The sequence below is a fragment of the Gorilla gorilla genome, chromosome 2 (assembly GCF_029281585.2).
Source record: "Gorilla gorilla gorilla isolate KB3781 chromosome 2, NHGRI_mGorGor1-v2.1_pri, whole genome shotgun sequence".
In the NCBI taxonomy this organism is placed as follows: Eukaryota; Metazoa; Chordata; class Mammalia; order Primates; family Hominidae; genus Gorilla; species Gorilla gorilla.
In genome coordinates this window covers 51,984,688-52,005,239 of record NC_086017.1, presented here as the reverse complement: position 1 = coordinate 52,005,239, position 20,552 = coordinate 51,984,688, and the positions used below count along the sequence as shown (strand labels likewise).

At 45.4% G+C, this 20,552-nt stretch overlaps 1 protein-coding gene across 10 annotated transcripts in view; it reads right to left on the bottom strand.

The window, feature by feature from the left end:
* TRAK1 (trafficking kinesin protein 1) overlaps positions 1-20,552 on the bottom strand; it is a 211,902-nt gene that overhangs the window by 124,151 nt on the left and 67,199 nt on the right. For 5 of the 10 annotated variants that reach the window (XM_055381357.2, XM_055381356.2, XM_055381359.2 and 2 more), the window contains one exon: positions 13,871-14,167. Coding sequence is in view for 4 of the 10 variants with exons in the window: in XM_019024011.4 (XP_018879556.2) it covers positions 9,712-9,802 (91 nt within the window). In the remaining 6 variants the exon portion in view is untranslated. Of the gene's footprint in view, positions 1-9,711; positions 10,156-13,870; positions 14,168-14,601; positions 14,730-20,552 lie in introns of those variants that run through there. The other 5 variants (XM_019024010.4, XM_055381361.2, XM_019024016.4 and 2 more) reach the window with 4 other exon arrangements.

The window sequence follows — 20,552 nt, the reverse complement described above, 5'->3', positions numbered from 1 at the left end:
GCCACATGACTCGTTGTGGCCAGCATAACTCCATGTCCAGTGGGAGGCTCTAAGCATGCCTGTGTGGCGTGGTTGGGTCTGTCCTCTTGAGCTCTTGTCCTCTGCCCAGAGGAGAACATGTCCTTAGGTAGGTCCCAACTTTGTGGCCCAAATCCCCAAATAAGAGACAAATAAAGCCAATCCTCAGGTGACCCATGTCTGTGAGCAAGAAATAAATGTTGTAGGAACCACTAGGATTTGGAGGCTGTTAGCACTCCTACAGCAACACTTGACTAGCACACAGCTAATTTAAAGTCCTGTAAAGTTGGCCAGGCGTGGTGGCTCACGCCTGTAATCCCAGCACTTTGGGAGGCTGAGGCGGGTGGATCACCTAAGGTCAGGAGTTCGAGACCAGCCTGGCCAATATGGTGAAACCCCATCTCTACTAAATATACAAAAAAACTAGCCAGGTGTGGTGGCAGGTGCCTGTAATCCCAGCTACTGGGGAGGCTGAGGCAGGAGAATCGCTTGAATCCAGTAGACAGAGGTTGCAGTGAACCGAGACTGTGCCATTGCACTCCAGCCTGGGCAACAAGAACAAAACTCTGTCTCAAAATAAATAAATAAAGTCTTGTAAAGTACAATCACTGACAGCTCGAATAAAGTTCACTACATGGGAATGAAATTACACCCCCATCAGAATCTCCTTACATGAGTCTACGCAAGAAAAACATGGCCACATTTGGCTATAATGACACCGTCCCTTACAAAAACTACTTCTGGAATTAGTTCCAGTAAACAGAGTGGATGGGAAGAGAATAAAGGTAGATGGAACAAGGCAGGAGAAAAGATGAGATGGGAGAAGATTTCTTTTCTTCTACACAACTAAAGTTACCTGCCTCACCTGTCACCATTTTTTTATTTAAGAAAGGCAAGGTCTCTTGCTCTGTCATCCAGGCTGGAGTGCAGTGGCACAATCATGGCGCACTGTGGCCTCTACACCCTGGGCTCAAGTGATCCTCCCACCTCAGCCTCCCAAGTAGCTGGGACTACAGGGCATGCACCACCACACCGGCTAAGCTTTGTATTTTTTGTAGAGATGGGGGTCTCACTATGTTGCCTAGGCTGGCTTCAAACTCCTTGGCTCAAGTGATTCTCCTGCCTTGGCCTCCCAAAGTGCTGGAATTACAGGTGTGAGCCACTGGCCCTAACCCTGGCAGCCTCTTCCTACGATTAACTCCCCTTTCCTTCAATCCATTCCAAAAGTTGCAAAAACCTGTCTCCTGTTGCTAGTGCATCTCTGGCCCACTAGGTGGAGCTGCATCCTCACCTGGACAGGCCCATTCTTTACCGCACATCCCAGGCAGCCTGAATTCAAATTAAAGGCAAAGGAAGAGACACTGAGCACAGAAAACTTCCAGGCACTGTCACAAAGTCAGCTTTGCCCCTTCTCATTTCTACTCACATAAATAGGGAGAAACAACAGTTAAAATAGCACTGGGCAATGAGTTCAAACCTGAAGGTATGACAACCTGAATGGTCTACGGTCAGGATTTTTCAAAGCTGAACAAAACAGCATAATTATATTTATCAGATAAGCTGAAACCGAACATGTTGGTTTGGGAAAGTGAACAGAATTCCTACTAAGAGAAGAACGTCAGGGCCCCTCAGCATGACTCTCCCTCTCTGCGTGGCTGGGGTTTGAAGGAGGGGCCCCTGCCCACAGGCTTAGCTCACCATCGTCTTTCCAACCATTTCCATCTCTCCCACTAAGAAGGTTCAGTTTGTACCACGCAAACGTTCCATCATCTAGGTCAAAATCAAACTAGGGTTTAAACCTCCTGGAAGGTCAAGATGAGGGTCTTGCTCTGAGCTGCTGCACTCAGGTCTGGAGTTGGTGCCGGCATCCTCTGGCTCCTTGGGCCACCTCCCCCTCTCATTTTCTCCCATTTGCCTTTAAAAATCTTTGCTCGCTTGAGACTCAGGCCATCCAGCTGGGTCACCCCCGCCTATGGCCACTCGTCCACCCATCAGCAACTCCGCCCCGGTAGAGGTTGGCGGCCGTCCTCTCCACCGAGTGCAGCCACTCATCCAGGCTGCCACTGCCACCCCTACACCTGACACCACCTGACTTCCCAGCTCTCAAGTCTGGGACCTCCATGGCCCTCCTATCACATGCCACTTCTGCCAGCCACACCCAGGCCACCTCTGAAATCTGGAATTTAGATACCCCCCTCCCTGACTGCAACCCCCTTCCCCCACAGCTCTCCCTCAGTAGCCCTCCCTCAGTTATCCCCGCTATTCCATGGAGACCCCCAGCCCCTCAATTCCTCTGCAGGGCCTCTACCGCCCCCTTCCTGTCCAGCTGGAATCCCCCAGCCCTTTGGCTCCAGCAACGCTGGTGCCTAAGGCTCGGACTCCCTCACTCTCGTGGGACTTTCATGGCACCCATACGGCAAAACCCAATTCTGGATGAAACCACCTGTCCATCTTGCTTTGCCTGCAACTGGGCTCCAAGGGGTACACTGTGGACTCCCATGCTCAAAAGGCCCACCCTGCTAGGCGCTCCTTCTTTTCCAACACCGTGACAGAAGGTAGCAGAGTAGGAAGTGAGCCTGGACCAGATAAGGCCTCAATAGGGCAGTAAATTTGTAAATTAGGGCAAAACCACCTTCTAGGCAGCTTCCAGTCACCCCAAAGGGTGAGCTAGCTGGAGCTCTCTGTTCTCTTTCTCCCTCCCTCTCTCCCGCAGGTCAGGTTCCCTCCACAGAACTCACGGTCTTCAGCCTTCCTGCTTCACGTTATTGATATCCTCACCTCTTCCTTCCCATTTAACTCCAGCTAATAATTCGAAAGGCTTACTGCACACTCACAACCTGCAGACTCAACTGGGAAAGGGTCAGTTGACCACAGGCCCAACTTCCCTTCCTCCATGTGCTGGAAAAGCACAAAAGAACATTAATCCAGTACGACCCATGACGTGCCTGCTGCCTGTACCTAAGAAGCTCTACTGAATGCTGCAAAGCTTCTAAAGGCGTCACCAACCTAGATCCACCTCAGTTGTATAATTATTAAAAAGAAAAAAAAAGAAAGCCATTGTTTCTTCAAGGAAGAGGAGCAGGAGAGAAGCAGAGAAAGGAGGGGAGTGGGGATGGAGGAAGAGAAGAAAGGAGACAGCAAGGGGAAGGAGAGATATCGGGGTGAGGAGGAGGGGATGGGAGAGGAAACAGGCAGAAAGTGGGAAGGAGAGATGGGGGAGAGAAGAGGGTGAGAAGAAAAAAAAATGAAAAGAAGGGAGGAAAGGAAAACTTAAAGGTCCTCCAAGATACTCCTCTGGAAATAGAAACACCACTGAACCCTGGTGTTCACATAGTTGTCAGTATCACAGCAGTTTAAAAGGTGAGACCTCCACAACCCTTCCCAGAGCACTCTGATGGACCAACCTATCAGTAAGTGTTTGGTCTGTTTCCTAAGGCAGATGTCTGGGAAATTTAAAAACTCAAATCATAAACTGTGTGGTGAGTCCTTGATATAAAGTTCAGGTACGCCCAGCAGGTGCCGCGTGGTATTCAAAATCCAGAATTCAAAATCCAAGCCTATCAGGCAGTGACGTGCTACATGAGGGATGGAAAGGAAAGTATAAAAATAGGATATAAATAGTAATTAGAATTTTGGAGGCAATCACTCCATGAGCTAAAAGTAGAAACTGTTAAGCATTTATCTCAGATCACAGAAAAGACAATAAAAATTCCTCCAGGAAATACCGAAAATGCTCAGCCTCTACACACTGAGGAACGTAAATCAAGATCAGGGGCTGCTGCCGTTTATACACCTCAGCTGGCAAAGAGCAAATGTGCTCATACCAGGGGTGCAGACAGTGAGCGCCCACACACTTCTCCCACATCGTCTGAACACACACCATATACAACCTCTATGACTCGCTCCATCAAATTACAGTCCCCAGCCTAGGAATTCACACAAGTACATTCATTACTTATTTGTTTAAATATGTGGGAACATGGCTATCCCCAACCCAGTGGTATTTGCAGAATACTGGAAACAATCTACTTGTCTTACAATAGGGAATTAATTAAATCAATCGTGGGATTTATAGACAATGAAAAATAGGCAGCCAGCAAAAAGAATATGATGGATGTATGCTAAGTGGAAAGGTCTCCAATATAGATTACTGAGGAGAAAAGGCAACAATGTGTTTAGTGTATGTTCCTGTGTGTAGAAAGCTTTCAAAGCAGGGGAGGGGACATACATATCATACAAACGCATGCACAGAACATTTTTGGAAAGATAAACAAGCAACAGTCATTCCTTGGAAGAAAAGGCAGAGGTCTGGGAATAGGATGAAGGTGGAAAACCTCAAAGTGTATTCTTTAAACTGTATGCATTTTTCTTGTTGCACACTGTTTAAGCCAATGCTTCTAAGGGTGAGTAGGAATGGTGCTTGAGGCACCATTTAAAATGCAAGAACTGAAAACAATTTACAGCACCCATCAATGGGGGCTGCTGCAGTGGTTCTGTCTTGGACCCTTGAGTAGCCAGCATGCTTCACTGCCTTTGTGGCTGCCCCCTTCACAGCAATTCTACCTGCAGGGGCAGGGCCTAACTGCTCATTATGTGTTCTAATGAGGCCACGTCCCCTCAGCGACATTTGAAATACAAGCTATGTCATTTTTCTTTAGTTTCCCCTTTATAGTACGGTAAGGCATTATACTGATTCTTTTAAAATTATGTGTTTGGCCATGTGCGGTGGCTCACGCCTGTAATCCCAGCACTTTGGGAGGTTGAGGCGGGCAGATCACTTGAGGACGGGAGTTCGAGACCAGCCTGGCCAACATGGCGAAACCCCATCTCTAATAAAAACACAAAAAATTAGCCGAGTGTAGTGGCACACATCTATAGTCCCAGCTACTCAGGAGGCTGAGGCAGGAGAATCACTTGAACCCGGGAGGCAGAGGTTGCAGTGAGCTGAGATCACACTACTACACTCCAGCCTGAGCAATAGAGCAAGACTCCATCTCAAAAAAATATAGAAATAAAATAAATAAAATCATGTTTTTAAGAGGATTCGTTATCTATGAATTTCATTTAAGGGTAACAAAAAAATAAATTACAAAATGCTTCTTCTAAAAAGAAATATTAGGTATTCCAGGACTGAGAGCTGCTGAGTTTTCCTAGCCTGTTCAGGCTGCTAGAGCAAAATACCATAAACTGGTGGCTTGTCAACAACAAACATTTATTTCTCCCAGCTTTGGGGGACAAGTCCAAGATAAAGGCACCACCAAATGTCTGGTAAGGGCTTGGTTCCTGGTTCACGGATGGCACTTTCTCACTCTGTCCTCACAGGGTAGAACAGGCTAGCTAGCTCTCCAAAACCTCTTTTATAAGGACACTAATCCACTCATCAGGGCTCTGCCCCTGTGACCTAACCACCTCCCAGAGGCTCCACCACCTAATACCATTGCACTGCTGATTAGGTTTCAACATACTCATTTTGGGGAGACAAATATTCAGAACACAGCCTGGTTTAATTAAATGACATGATGATGATGATGATGATGATGATGATGATGATGATGATGATGATGATAAAGCCAAACAATGGGATATCATGTCGCTATTTTAAAGAATAAGGTAATAGTATGTGAATTCATTTTAAGTAATATGGTTAATCATCTTACAATGCAGATCAAGGAATAGGATATGGTCCCATCTGTGTTTTTTAGAAAATGAATATGTGCATAAAAACTTCTTGGAATGATTTTTTTACCCATTAAACTGCACTGATGGTGGAGTGAGAGCTGCTCTGCACTGACTATATTTTGGTACACTTTCAAGTTTTACCACGTGCATGTGTTATTTTCATAATTTAAAACCCCATTTAACAGTAAATGAAATTAATAAAACAGAAAAAAAATGAAGAACAGTAACTTAAAGAGGGTCAGAAAACACTGCTGCCGGGTCTCAACCTCAAGGATCCCTATTTTATACAAGAGGTTAAGCTGCCTACTCTGTGCCTCCTCAAAGGTGAAGGTGGTAACAGTACCCACCTCAGAGCTGTGCTGAGGACAACATGAGTTCCAGGAGCCACACTTGGAAACCTGCCAGGCACAGAGCTACTCCTCAGTAAATGGCAGCCACCATTAGGATCTGTGAAGGCTAACTGTATAATATGTGTCTCCTTGACTGGGCCATGGGGTGGCCAGAAATTTGGTCAAGAATGATTCTGAATGTGTCTGTGGTAGTGTTTCTGGGTAAGATGAACATGAATAAGCAGGCTGAGTAAAACACATGCCTCCTTACTGTGAGTGAAGTGGACCTCATCCAATCAGCTGGGGTCTGAATAGAGCAAACAGGCTGACCCACCCCCAGGGTCTTCAGGACTGGAACACCAGTTCCCGGGCCTCAATCCTGTCAAGCCTTTGGACTGCAACTATACCATTGGGTCTCCCAGGCCTCCAGCTTGCCAACTGCACATCTTGGACTTGTCAGCCTCCACCATCAAGTAACACAATTGCTTGTAATAAATTTCGATATATGTTTCTCCTATTGGCTCTGTTTCTCTAGAGAAACCTAGAACAGGATTTATAACATTATATTTCTTCCAGATCTATTTATAAAGTTACACCTTTGCCGGGCACTGGGGCTCATACCTATAATCCCAACACTTTGGGAAGCTAAGGTGGTAGGATCACTTGAGGCCAGAAGTTCAAGACCAGCCTGGTCAACACAGCAAGATCCCATTGCTACCAAAAAAAAATAGCCAGGCACGGTGGCTCCAGCCCGTAGTCGCAGCTACTTGGGAGGTGGAGGTGGGAGAGTCACCTGAGCCCAGGAGTTCAAGATTGCAATACACCATGACTGCACTGCACCACTGCACTCCAGCCTATGTGACAGAGTGAGACTCTGACTCTAAAAGTAAAATAAAGTTTCAGCTCCTGATAGTTTCAGCCTGACTTGCTCAAGTTTTTCAGTGTTTATGAGAGATCAGGGGTCAGTGAAAACAGAGAAGTTTCTGACTCCAAAGTTCCCCCTGGGGCCATGAGTCCCAGACTCACACACCAACCCAGCTGCTCAGCCTGAGCCTGGCATTGGTGCACCCTGAATCCTCTCAGTCACTCCCAGTCAACGTTCCTACAACAGACCTTGGCTGAGCAGGAAGAACAGGGTGCCGAGGCCCATACCTGGCCACTCTGCCAAAAACTGCCATTTTTTTTTCTATTATAATTTATTATTTGCCAGCTTCCAAAAATAGTTTGGGGTGAACAAAGATTGATACATTGTATACATGAAAAGCTTGTTTCGGCCAGGCACGGTGGCTCACGCCTGTAATCCTAGTACTTTGGGAGGCCTAGGCAGGCGGACTGCCTGAGCTCAGGAGTTTGGGATCAGCCTGGGCAACATGGCGAAACCCTGTCTCTACTAAAAATACAAAAAATTAGCTGGGCATGGTGGCGCATGCCTGTAATCCCAGCTATTCAGGAGGTTGAGGGATGAGAACTGCTTGAACCTGGGAGGTGGAGGTTGCAGTGAGCCAAGATCATGCCACTGCACTCCAGCCTGGGTGATAGAAGTGAGACTCTATTAAAAAAAAAGGAAGGGAAGGGGAGGGGAGGGAAGGGAAGGGAAGGGAAGGGAAGGGAAGGGGAGAAAAGAGAAAAGAGAAGAGAGAAGAGAGAAGAGAGGGGAGAGAAAAGAGGACAAGAGAGAAAAAAATTTGTTTCAAGTGCAGAACTAAAACCAGTTAGGAGAAGATAAAAATATATCAAATACTTGAGAACTATGGCCCCAAAATCACATGGAAAAAAACTTACAAATGACATTTTAAATAAATTTCACAACTTATGTCAAAAACCTTGTGATAAATATTCTACCTACTCACCTAGTCATAAGGGAACTGAAGGGTAGGAAGATTAGCTGGTGGCCCCCAAATCATTTATAGCACATTTAAAAGGCAGAGGTGAATGTTTCTGTGGTTTTGCAAAGATCAAATGCTCTCTCTAGAAATTAGCATAACAGGGCCCCTTTCTGCATTCCATTTGCAAAAACAAATCAACTGTGAAATAAAGGAGATTCCACTAAGGAGAAAAAAAAAAAACTTCTAAATTACACATTTAGAAAATATGTGTTATTCCCTAGATTGTAATTTACATTTTCTCACTCTGTTGTAAAAGGGATATATATTTCACTGTCCATTCTTTTCTGTTTCATTAATATAGCCAAATAAAAGACCCATTTAGATTATAAATTTTCAATAGAAAACACAAATAAAAATTATACTAGAGAGAAATTGACAAGGCCTTAAATTTAATTAATAAGATGTGTAAGAATTCCATGATGTTTTATTTGAGCATGTTTTCAGAGGATAAGACATCAAGTTTTATGGCTTAAATCAGTGATAGAAAAGGAAAAGATCCTGGGTCAGGCATGGTGGCTCACGCCTGTAATCCCAGCACTTTGGGAGGCCGAGGCAGGGGGATCACTTGAGCCCAGGAATTCAAAACCAGCCTGGGCAACACGGTGAGTCATGAAATAACATAACATAACATAACATAACATAACATAACATAACATAACATAACATAACATAACAAAACAAAATAAAAGGAACAAATTCTAAGCCATGGCCCTTTGATGAAGAGTCCTCCCAGGCAGGGCTACTCCTGTTAGCAGATTTTTCCTAGGCAATTCTCACTCGGTTTACAGCTTCTCCTTTACACCCTGGCCCACCTCTGTGCTCTGAGGGCAGGACCAGTCCTCTCTGATCCCAGGAATTAATATAAACCCCAGTAAAAACCTGGCCCTGGGTGCACGCTGCTTCAACACACAAAAATCAATACGATTGCCTCAGTAAGATGCATGTTTGAAGTGTCTTTAGGCTTATTCAATAAGATTTACATGTTTTAAAGCCTAAAACTGACTGGAATGGAACAGGAGCTCACTTCTCTCAGGAATTAACTGTTTTCTGGCCCAGACAGCTCTCAGGAAGCAGCATGTAGACAGGACAGAAACCAGATGGGTCATCAACCACCGGACTCTGACCAGCTTAGAGGAAGTGAGAGGTGTCAGCCCCACAGCAAGAGACACAAGCCACAGCAGATCTGATTAGCAAGCCCTCCATCACTGGGGTGTGGATCCGAGTCCCAGGCCCAAGCATTTAGTAAAGGACAAAAAAGAAAGGGAGGGTGGAAGAGAGGGAAAGGGGAGAGAGGGAGGGAGACAGTCTAACTCTGTCCTTCACCTTCTGAAAAACTCCTTGCTGACCCAACATACCAGGTTAGCATCTAAGAAATCAGGATAAAGACAACACATAGGATTAGAGAAATCAGAGCTGGAGAGGCGGAGGAAGCCTTAGAAACCCTGTCCACCCACTGCAGAGAACTGTGAAGGGAAAGGGAGTGGCAGTGCAGGGGGTCTGGGCTCAACTCAGCCCTGTGCTCATGCCCTGCAAGTGTCACTTGCACACACTGAGCCTGGGCAAAGGGACAAGGGGACCTGGGAACGGGAGATGGGGGGATGGTGAGGGCAGTAGTTGTGTCTCTGAAGTCCCTTTGCTCTGCCTGTCATTCAACATGGCAATTTCTCTGCCACATGACCATGAACAACCTCCCAAGCAGCACAGAGCAAGAGAGAGACAGCTTCTCCTGTGGTCTTTTCTCCTTTCCGACTACACCACAAAGAAAACAGACAGCAGACAGACCTGGCAAACAAACTTACCACAGGAGTTTGTCCGAATGAGCTTGCCGTGGCAGAGTCCTGGCAGAGGCTGAGCCCTGACGGGCTGCCCGAATTGAAAAACCAATGCCATGTGCAGACATAAACTCCAAAGGCACTTCAGAGAACACAGAGAGCCTCCATGAGAGCTCAGCCCCGGCAGTACCTCGCACAGCCACCCTCCCGTGCCTTCCTCAGCAGTTTTCTGAGTTTGCTTGTTAGGGCAAATCCTAAGATTGTGAGCTGTCCTGGAAGCACAATGGGTTATGTAACTCCAGGCAGCCTGGGAACCCTATCAGCTCATCTTGTTAAGCCACCCCAAACAGAAAATGACGCACCCAAAAATGTGATACCTCTAGGTTGGGGGAAGGGGAGTAGCAAGGAGAACGGGGCTTTGTGATGGGCATTCGGTTTTGCCTAAAAATTAAAGTGGAACAAAAAGTCTGCTGTTCATCTCAGGGCTTGCTGGGAACTGGGGGAGGAGTGAATTTATCAAGGGCTGAATGCCAAGCGGTGTCCTGAGACTGTACTTGGCAAAGCCCTGGGAGGCCACAGATGCATTCTTGGGGATAGTCTAGGTCTCTCGGAGAACTTTTTTCCATTTAATGTCTTCCTTTCAATGACTGCCTAATAAAACTTTAATCCGAGCATGTTCTCCATCACCTGACAGCCCATCCCTTAAACGCATAAGAGTGTCTGTGTTTACTCTCCTGTTTACCAAGCCAGTGCTAAACACAACAGCACTGAGCTGTTTCTCAGCTTTCCTCTGGTCCCAACAAAGAACCCCCAAGTCACCACATCCTATAGGGTTTGAAGTTTCAGCACTACATTCTGCCACTTCTTTGTTGTGTTTTTTGTTGTTGCTGTTTCGTTTTGTTTTTTTGAGAGAGTCTCACTCTGTCGCCAAGGCTAGAGTACAGTAGCATTGTGTCAGCTCACTGCAACCTCCATCTCCTAGGTTCAAGCAATTCTGCCTCAGCCTCCCGAGTAGCTGAGATTACAGGCATCCATCACCACGCCTGGCTAGTTTTTATATTTTTAGTAGAGATGAGGTTTCACCATGTTGGCCAGGCTGGTCTTGAACTCCTGACCTCAGGTGATCTGCCCGCCTCGGCCTCCCAAAGTGCTGGGATCATAGGCGTGAGCCACCACGCCCAGCTGTGAAGTTTCAGCGCTACATTCTGCCATTTCTTTACCCTCCACTGTCACAGTCAAAGAAAGTGAAACCACTTTAACAGGCTGGATGCTTCCTGGATTTCACTGGTACAGATGCCACTAGAATCCCAAGGGTCAATTCATGTGTTTGGACAAATATAGATACAGTTGGGTCATTGCCTCCTCCACAAAGCCCTCGTGGTCTTCTCCTGTCCTTTCCCCTCCAAGGTTCAGCCTGGCACCCTCCTTGGTGCCCTACTGTGCTGTGCTTATCATTGTGCTAACCTCGGTGTACAGCCAATTTCTACTCACTCATCTGTCTCCCCAACTAGACTAAATTCTTAGGCAGCAAAGAACCCTTGCCCTGGGGTCCTACAGACCTGGATGCAACTCCTGCCACTCAGGAGTTTCACCAAGGTGCTGAACCTTTCGAGATTTAGACTCTTCACTTACACAAAGAGGATAATAGTACCCACTGCATAAATCGACACAATTGATACACCCAACAAATGTTCACTGAGCGCTGGCCACAGGCAGGCACTACGTTAGTCACTGGATTCAGGAGTGTGCAAAGCAGACACAGAGTTTGCCCTCCGCGACTTTAGTCTACTGCAAGTTTGGGAGACAAAACACAAATACAGTAGCTCAGCGGATGGTTAAGTCTGGGGGAAAAAATTAAGCAGGAATGGGAGATGGGGAAAGGTGAGGCAGATCACTCTGTATTGGGGGGGGTCACAAAAAGCATCAAATAAAATGTCACTTGGAGAAGTAAGAGGGGGTCATAAGGATATCTGGAGTTAAGGCAATCCAAAGACCCTGAGGCTGGATGTGCCTGGTGAGTTCAAGGTTAAGTGAGGCGGCCAGTGTACCTGGAGCACGGAGGGCACAGAAGAGGCAGGTCAGCGGGGCAAAGAGGGATTCCCGTCATTCAGCCCCTTCCTTACAGGTCTCTATAGAAGGGGAGCTCACTGGAAGTTTGGAGGAGAGTTAAACCATCTGATTGTATTAAAAGCCAACTCTCATGGCTGGGCGGAGAAAGAATTTTAGGGAGGCAAGGGTAGCAGTAAGAGGCCCCACTGGGAGGCCAGTGCGGTCATCCAGGTGTGAGATGGGGGTGGCTGGGACACAGTAAATGCTGGGTAGATTCTGAACATACTCTGAAGATAGAGCCAACAGAATTCTTGACAAACTGGGGTATGAATCGCAGAAAAGCAGAATCACAAATGCCTCCAAGGTTCTTGGCCTGAGCAACTAGAATAATGAAAGCACCATTTACAAGGATGGGGAAAACCCTAAGAAAAGCAGGTGCAGGTGGAAACCAGGAGCTCATTTTTGGTCATTTGAGTTTGACATGCCTGTTAGACATCTAAGTGGAAACTCATGTGGAGTCAGTCTGAGACGTCTGGCCTTAAGGAGGAAGGGCCAGGCTGAGTACAGAAACCACCGAGTGGCCAGTACAGAAGGCGATTTTAAAACCTGTGTGCTGGGTGAGATCAAGTGCTGCACAGGTGCGCACATAAGAGCAAAGAGGCGGAAAGGCTGGGCCCTGGGCCCTTCAACGTTCCCAGGCTTGGGAGAAGAAGAAACACAGCCACTGAGGCAGAAGAACAGGGAGAGTGTGGGGACCCAGAAGCCAAGTAAAGACTGTACTTCCAGGACACAGGACTTGGCAACAGTGTGAACCACCACTGAAAAGTGAAGTAAGGTGAAGGCAGAGGACAGACCGCTGGACTGAACCAGGCTGTCAGTGTGGTGGGGCACGAGCCTGCCTGCAGTGGACTCCAGAGAGAACAAAAGAAAAACTAGAGTAAGCAAACAGAAGAGCAGAGACACTGGCCTGCGGGAAACACGGGACTGAGAAGGATTCTATTTCCAAAGAGGGAGATCATAGCATGTTTCTGCACTAATAAGAAAGACCCAAGTGCAAGGGGAAAAGAATGATGCAGTAGAGAAAAGGGAGATGTTGGAACTGTGTCCTTCAGGGGGCAGGCAAGTGGGAGAGGGACTCAGTCACAAGTGGAGGACAACACGTGTGGGCCACTTGACAAAAAGGGAGAGGAGGTGTGTGGGGGCCTAGCACAGCAGCTAGGCACCAGGCTGGGACCCCCGGCTTTCTCTGTGCCTTTCTGTATCCAGGAAACCCCTGACACACAGGAGGTCCTCAAGGCTTAACTGGTAACACAGAACCAAGAGAAGCTACTGGAAGCCAACTTGCATATATTAAGCTGTCATCAGGCATTACTTCAAACAGACAAACAAAAGCAAACACTGCAGACAAAAATGAGAAATTAAGCAAACTTCTATATGAATGCAACTGGATTGAGCTATAATTTTGCCACTTGCTGCTGTTATGCACACCATCCTACACCATTTCCATTGAGAGCCCTCTCTTGTGCTAGCTTCAAGCACTTGTCTCAATGCTTCCTTGGGGAAAATAAAAAAGTAATAGCTCTACGACTAAGTGCCCGCACAGATGTTAGGTGATTACCACCTGGGACACTGAGAGTTATGACTGACACAAGTATCTGTAAAAATCCATGTCTGTGCAAATCCTGATGGTGTACAAAGGGCACTCCATGTAGTTTTCTGTTTTTGCATCCCACAATGACAGTGCATGTTATTCCCACTACACCTGTCTTATATCTGAAGAAGCTGAGTGCAAAGAGAGAAGGAAGGGTTCAATACACTGAGTGCCTGTGATGGGCCATGCTTGCTGCTCAGGTTTGGATGTTACCATCTTTAACCTTCATGACAATTTAGTGAAATGCTGTCTACATCTCAGTCAGGATAGTAGGTCAACAACTGACACAAGTTACAAAATGGTTCACTGGCAGAACAGGTTCTGGATTGCAGGTCTCACAATCCCAAAGCTCGGAGTCTTTTGCACTTTGGTGGTTCCTCTCCACATACCTCCCCGAGACCCTCCCATGTGGCTGCATTCCTTCCCTAGTCCTCAGTGACTGAAACCTCCCTCCCTTCCTCCCTGGCAGGGAAAGGGCCCCCATACCAGTAATGGTGCAGGCATCCCGGTACCCTCTGTAGCTGGGAGCATCTTCCACAGCCTCGCTTATGTAGTGTTCCTCAGGGATGCCCAGGCTGCAGGCTAGGACTGCATGGTTGCATGCCTCCGAAGGGGGCACGGAGTTGGCCAAAGTGTCGTCGTGCAGAGCTGTGGTGTCCAGCTTGGCAGGTTTCACGGGGAGGTGCCCACTGCCATCGGGGGCCCCACTGCCAGAGTCTGGGGCAGTTGGGCAGATGGCCCCCGGTAGTTCTGGTGCACCAGCAGGGGCTCCTTACAGGGAATCTATGGGACAATTGAAAGAGGGGCACAGTTAGAGTCTATCGATAAACCTGGACAATCTTTAGAAAATGAGGGCCCCGGGATGACGTGCGTTCAGACTGCGAATTCTGAAATGTGTTTCTCTCAAGTCAAGGCATCTCCAATCACATTGCTTAGTTTCAATAAAATAACTGCAGCAAAGTTCCATTCAACTAATCAATACTGACCAAAATGTGGAGCACATGGCTTCATTTGCTTACTGAAACTTGCCTTGAAGCAGCTCTAAGCAAAGAAACACACTGGAGCACAGCTAAAACCTGTATTCCTACAGGATTTATACACACAAAGAGAGGTAACATTTTTATTTGTATATTGAATTACATAAGATATGTTTCTCTTAAACTCCTTCAACCACAATAACTTCTCAACTCTCTAAGAACTTTCAGGTATGCCCCTACCTTAAGCTACAGTGAGAAATTAGGGGACTCCTTCAAGAACCTGATGAAAATGGCTGGACATGGTGACTCACTCCTGTAATCCCAGCACCTTAAGAGGCCGAGGTGGGCGGCTCATTTGAGGTCAGGAGTTCAAGACCAGCCTGGCCAATATGGTGAAACCCCATCTCCACTAAAAATACACAAACAAAAAAAAAAATTAGTCAGGTATGGTAGCGGGCACCTGTAATCCCAGTTACTCAGGAGGTTGAGGCAGGAGAATTGCTTGAACCGGGGAGGCAGAGGTTGCAGTGAGCTGAGATCACGCCACTGGGCTCCAGTCTGGGTAACAGAGTGAGACTCGTCTCAAAAAAAAAAAAAAAGAAAGAAAGAAAAAGAAGAATCTGATGAAAACTACAGACTCACCCTCACTTAAAATCTGACTAGGACGAAAGATAACTTCTGAGAAAAGATGGCATGTGACATAGGCTGCTGAACACTCCGCTCTGCGCCGGCAACAGCACACCTACATGCAGGCGATTTCCCACACATTTCAGGAGCGCCGCTGCCTCACCTCCCAGCGCACCTGCACACACACCACATGTGTACACACAAAATGTCAAACAGGAGCTTAATGAAAAAGGAAACCTACAAAACATTCCTCAGCACAAGAGATCTCAAAGTGTGGTGTGAGAATCCCTGGAGTTTCCTGAGACTAGTTCAGAGGGTCTACAAAGTCAGACACTCTCGCTCTCACTCTTTCATGGATGTACGGTGGAATTTTCGAGAGACTACATTATGTGTGATGATGCCACTGCTCTGAAAGCTAATTAATGGAACTTTCATATCCGTGTGGTTTTACATCTTATGTTTCAATTTCTATTACAATACATATGAATCAACAGAATCATTTAAATAAAAATGCTTTAGGAGGCTCAATAACTTTGAGGCGTCCTGAGACCACACCCACAAAAAAAGTGTGAGAACCACTGCTCTAATAAATGATGCATTATCGTTTGTTTAAAAAACACATACACACAAAAAGAGAAAGTTAATAGACATTTCACCCAACATGGTAGAGTCAGTTCTGAAAGAAAACTACAGCCCTGAATCTGTGACCTTTTTCCCAACAGGTTTATTTACCAAAATACACCAGGAATTCCTATTCCAGGCTGAGTATCCCTTATCTGAAATGCTTGGGAACAGAAGAGTTTCAAATTTTGGATTTTTGTCTGGGCACAGTGGCTCACACCTGTAATCCCAGCACTTTGGGAGGCCAAGGCGGGCAGATTACTTGAGGTCAGGAGTTTGAGGCCAGCCTGGACAATATGGTGAAACCCCATCTCTGCTAAAAAATATAAAAAGTAGCTGGGCATCGTGGCACATGCCTATAAACCCAGCCACTCAGGAGGCTGAGGCAGGAGAATCACTTGAAACTGGGAGGCGGGGCTTGCAGTGAGCCAAGATCACGCCACTGTACTCCAGCCTGGGCAACAGAGCAAGACTCTGCCTCCAAAAGAAAAAAAAAATGATTTTTTTTTCAGATTTTGGGATATTTGCCTTATACTTACCAAGTGAAGGTCCAAAATCCAAAAATCTGAAATCTGAAATGCTCCAATGAGCATTTCCTTTGAGTGTCATGTAAACACTCAAAAAGTTTCAAATTTCAGATTTTCACATTAGACATACTCAGCCTGTATAAATGAACTCAGCCCAGGCAATAAACTTCCTGCCCCCATTAACATGAAAAAATAAATATGAAAATGGGAAGGATGGGTAGGAGAGTCTGTATATCCCTGGTGAGAAAAGAAAGTTAACAAGAGAAGCTTGGAACCTTTTGGAATTTCTGCAAAACAACATGTAGATTAAACTGGATTGGCATAAAGGAAAAAAAAAAAAAACTGGATTGTCACACCTAGTTAGTGACTCAAATACAGATGAATGGATAAGGTGCCTCACTAGAAAAGCCTATAATCCTCAAGAAGAACCCAGAACATTCTAGACAGCAGAGGGCTGAGCAGGATGAACTAGAAGACCCCCAAGAGTCACCAATGATGGTCAAGGGTCCAGGATGGGAATTCACCGGCTGAAGCCAAGGGAAGCTGGGCACTGCCACAACCCACCCCCAGTGGGGCCCAAGGGGGGCTTCTCCATGCTGGGCAAGTTGTGATTCTTGGTCTGGAGACTGACTTGCTGACTAGAATCAGTGCATGAAACTCCATCAAGCTGCACTCTTTACAATTCATACACCATATTTACACTTTTTTAAAAATATGGAGTCTTACTATGTTACCCAGGTTGGTCTCCTGGGTTTAAGTGATCCTCCTGCCTGAGCCTCCCAAGTAGCTGGGATTACAGGTGCACACCACCAAGCCCAGCTCTCATACACTTTCTTTGTATGTCTATCTCAATTAAGTGATGAAAAGATTAGTGAATGCAGATACCGAATCTATAAATTAGCTTGAGAAGTCATCCCTAAACCAAGAAGATAAAAAGGCACACTGATGAGAGTTCCAGAAAAAACAAAAAAGGCTTAAGACAAAAAGAGTAAAGTATATAAAAACATTAATTTTAAAATGATTTTCTAGAGGTGAAGACTTACACCTTTAAATCAAAAGGTTCTACACCAAGACCCAGACAAAATCAATGAAAAACTAATAATAAACTCTTGGATATAATCTAGTAAAAATTTTAAATTCCAAAGATTTAGATAAAAATCTGACAAACATTAAAAAGGTATCCCCACATCTCTACATGCCATACCAGTGGGATAATTCCTCAGAATTTATTTATTTATTTATTTTATTTATTTTTTTAAAGACAGGGTCTCATTCCCATCACCCAGGCTGGAGTGCAGTGGCACAATCACAGCTCACCGCAGCCTTGACCTCCCGGGCTCAGGTAATCCTCCCACCTTAGCCTGTAGCTGAGACTACAGGCGCACACCACCACACCTGGCTAATTTTTGTATTTTTAGTAGAGATGAGGTTTCGCCATGTTGCCCATGCTGGTATGGAACTACTGGACTCAAGTGATCCACCTGCCTTGGCCTCCCAAAGTGCTGGGATTAAAGGCGTGAGCCACAGCACCCAGCCAGTTCCTCAGAAATGTAAGTGAAAGATAGTCACATAAGACTTCTATACCCAATTAAGCTACTGTTATACACAAAAACAATGGGCAGATATTTAGAAACTCAAAGACCCTGATGGTCCTGAGGGGCTCCAAGTCTGCTGATGACACCTCATGGGCTCTCACTAACACAGGTCACCATAAAGAACTCAAAAGGTGAGGAAGACATGGTAAAGTAAAACTGGCAGGGAAATTAAACCAGGAACACTTAAAATCAACATGTAAATAATGCACTTCATTCACAGACCTAAAGCAGATAGTCCAAAAGAAAAATGGGCAAAGGATATAAAAATTCCCTCCCCCTGCCAAAACACAACACACATACACACCCAGTTTAAGGAAACTTCACAGTGATTTTAAAAAAACAACATCAAAGATTTAAAAAATATAACGATGCTCAAGTTCACAACTGATTTAGGAAACTTATAGTCTTATGTATTACTGGAGAAAGGCGAGGAGTATACATTTGGAAGAACAGCCTGACAAAATTTACTGTAGCTCTCGGGCTCAAGTATATATAGGTCAAAGATGTATGGCACAGTGAACTGCTACAAACAACCTAACAAGCCACAACAGAGGATCGAGTCATTAATTATGCGACAGCTATCAACAAGTCAACCAAGCCAAGAGGAAGTGTCAGAACAGATATTAATGTATCAACATAGAAAGATGCTGTAAGCAGAAAAACAGTAGATGATGAATGTGGTTTTGAAAAGGTTTTAAAATGCATTAACAAACTGAACCCTCATTCAAGCCTTCTTTAACTTGTACTTAGACATATTCTATCTGATCCATACATAGAAGTTGGAAATACTTTCTCCCTTTGCAAAATGCAATTGTTCTTCTGAAAACTAAGACAGTTTCATTTAAATCAATATGATTTTGGGGTTTTTTTGTTTGTTTTTTTTTAACAAAGGCTCTAATATGTAAAGATTTCTCTGGTTTTTGTTTGTTTGTTTGTTTGTTTGTTTTTTGAGACAGGTTTTGTGCTCTGTCTCCCAGGCTGGAGTGCAGTGGCGCGATCTCAGCTCACTGAAGCCTCGGCCTCCTAGGTTCAAGCAATTCTCCTGCCTCAGTCTCCCAAGTAGCTGAGACTACAGGCACGCACCACCATGCTAGGCTAATTTTTGTATTTTTGATAAAGACGGGGTTTCACCATGTTGGCCAGGCTGGTCTCAAACTCCTGGCCTCAAGTGATCCACCCACCTCAGCCTCCCAAAGTGCTGGGATTACAGGCGTGAGCTGCCAGGCCTGGTCCTAATATGTGAAGATTTCTTAAAGAGGTTTTACAACCAAGCTTTATATAACTTTCGCTTTCACTACCTATAAAATGAGGGAGATGGCCTAAATCATGATCAATAGCCCTAAATCACTACTGTTTCTCCTCCTAGTATCTATGTTTCCATTTACAGCTGCCAGACACTTAACCCAGAAACATACTGCTACAAAATAAATATTTTAAGTATAAGCACTTCCTGAAAAAAACAAAATTTGGAGACATCAGCAAATGCTCACCTCACTCAAGACTCAAAAGGGAAACACAAGCCACAGTTCTGAAATCCAAAGAACACTTTACATGTGCAGCAACTGGCAAAGCTATTCAGAAGCCTGAGAGGCCCCTCTTGAAATGACAAAACTAAGCTTTCACCCAGTAAATTCAAGTGGAAAACAACCAAATTTCTATTTGTAGAAAAACAGTTATAAATTATGGCACATCCAAACTACTGAATTCTGTAAAATGTAAGGCACTTATCCATATAAGGCACTTACCTCTGTGTCTAGTACAAATTAGATTCTCAAAATAATTACTGTCATTAACATTATAATTTCCAGATTCTCAGAAACCGGCACCTTTCTTGGTTCTACTATAGTATTCATATGCCAGCATTTCCAAACCTACTTTACTATGGATCCTTTCTCCACATACCTATCTACATGGCATTTGTTTCATGGAGTACATTTTGGGGAATGCCTCTCCATCTCAGACACAAGCTTCATGCATTGTCCATCGACCACCATTTGTCCAGGGCTGATCTCCCCCCAAAAATTGTGAGCTCCTTGAAAGCATGGACTGGTGCTGGCACATATTAGGTACTAAGTAAATGTCTGTAGAATAAATAACAACAAATGAAGGAAGGGGTTTGGTGCAAATGACTCTGAGGATCCCCTGAAGCTTTAAAGCCCAGGTTCTATCATTTATACTGGAACCAAAGGGTCTAAACTCCCAAATTTCACACTGCTAACCTTGAGGACTAACAGAAATCAATGAAAACCACCTGAGGGACTCCTAAGTGTTCCAAGTATGCAGACCACAGCCCATGGGCTCTCTAGTCTGGCTCGAGTTTAACCTTACTTCATTTTCAACACAGACCAATATACATCAAATGTGGCTTACAGTGGCCAGGCCCAGTGGCTCACGCCATAATCCTAGCACTTTGGGAGGCCCAGGCAGGTGGATGGCCTGAGCCCAGGAGTTCAAGAGCAGCCTGGGCAATATGGTGGAACCCTAACTCTACAAAAAAATACAAAAAATTGACCAGGATTGGTGGCATGTGTCTGTGGTCCCTGCTACTAGGGAGGTTGAGGTGGGAGGACCACCTGAACCCAGGAAGTTGAGGCTGTAGAGAGCCATGAGTGTGCCACTCCACCCCAGCCTGGGTGACACAGTGAGATCCTATCTCAAAAAAAAAGAGTAGTTTAATAGTCAAACATGTAAAATGACCCAGATACAATTCAAGGATCAGGAGACCTCATTTATAGACTACTCAAAAGCTGGTTTGTAAGGCCTCCACCCACTTTCTAGCTTGAAGAATGAGTCACAGCATGTGCCCTCTGGGGACACCCAG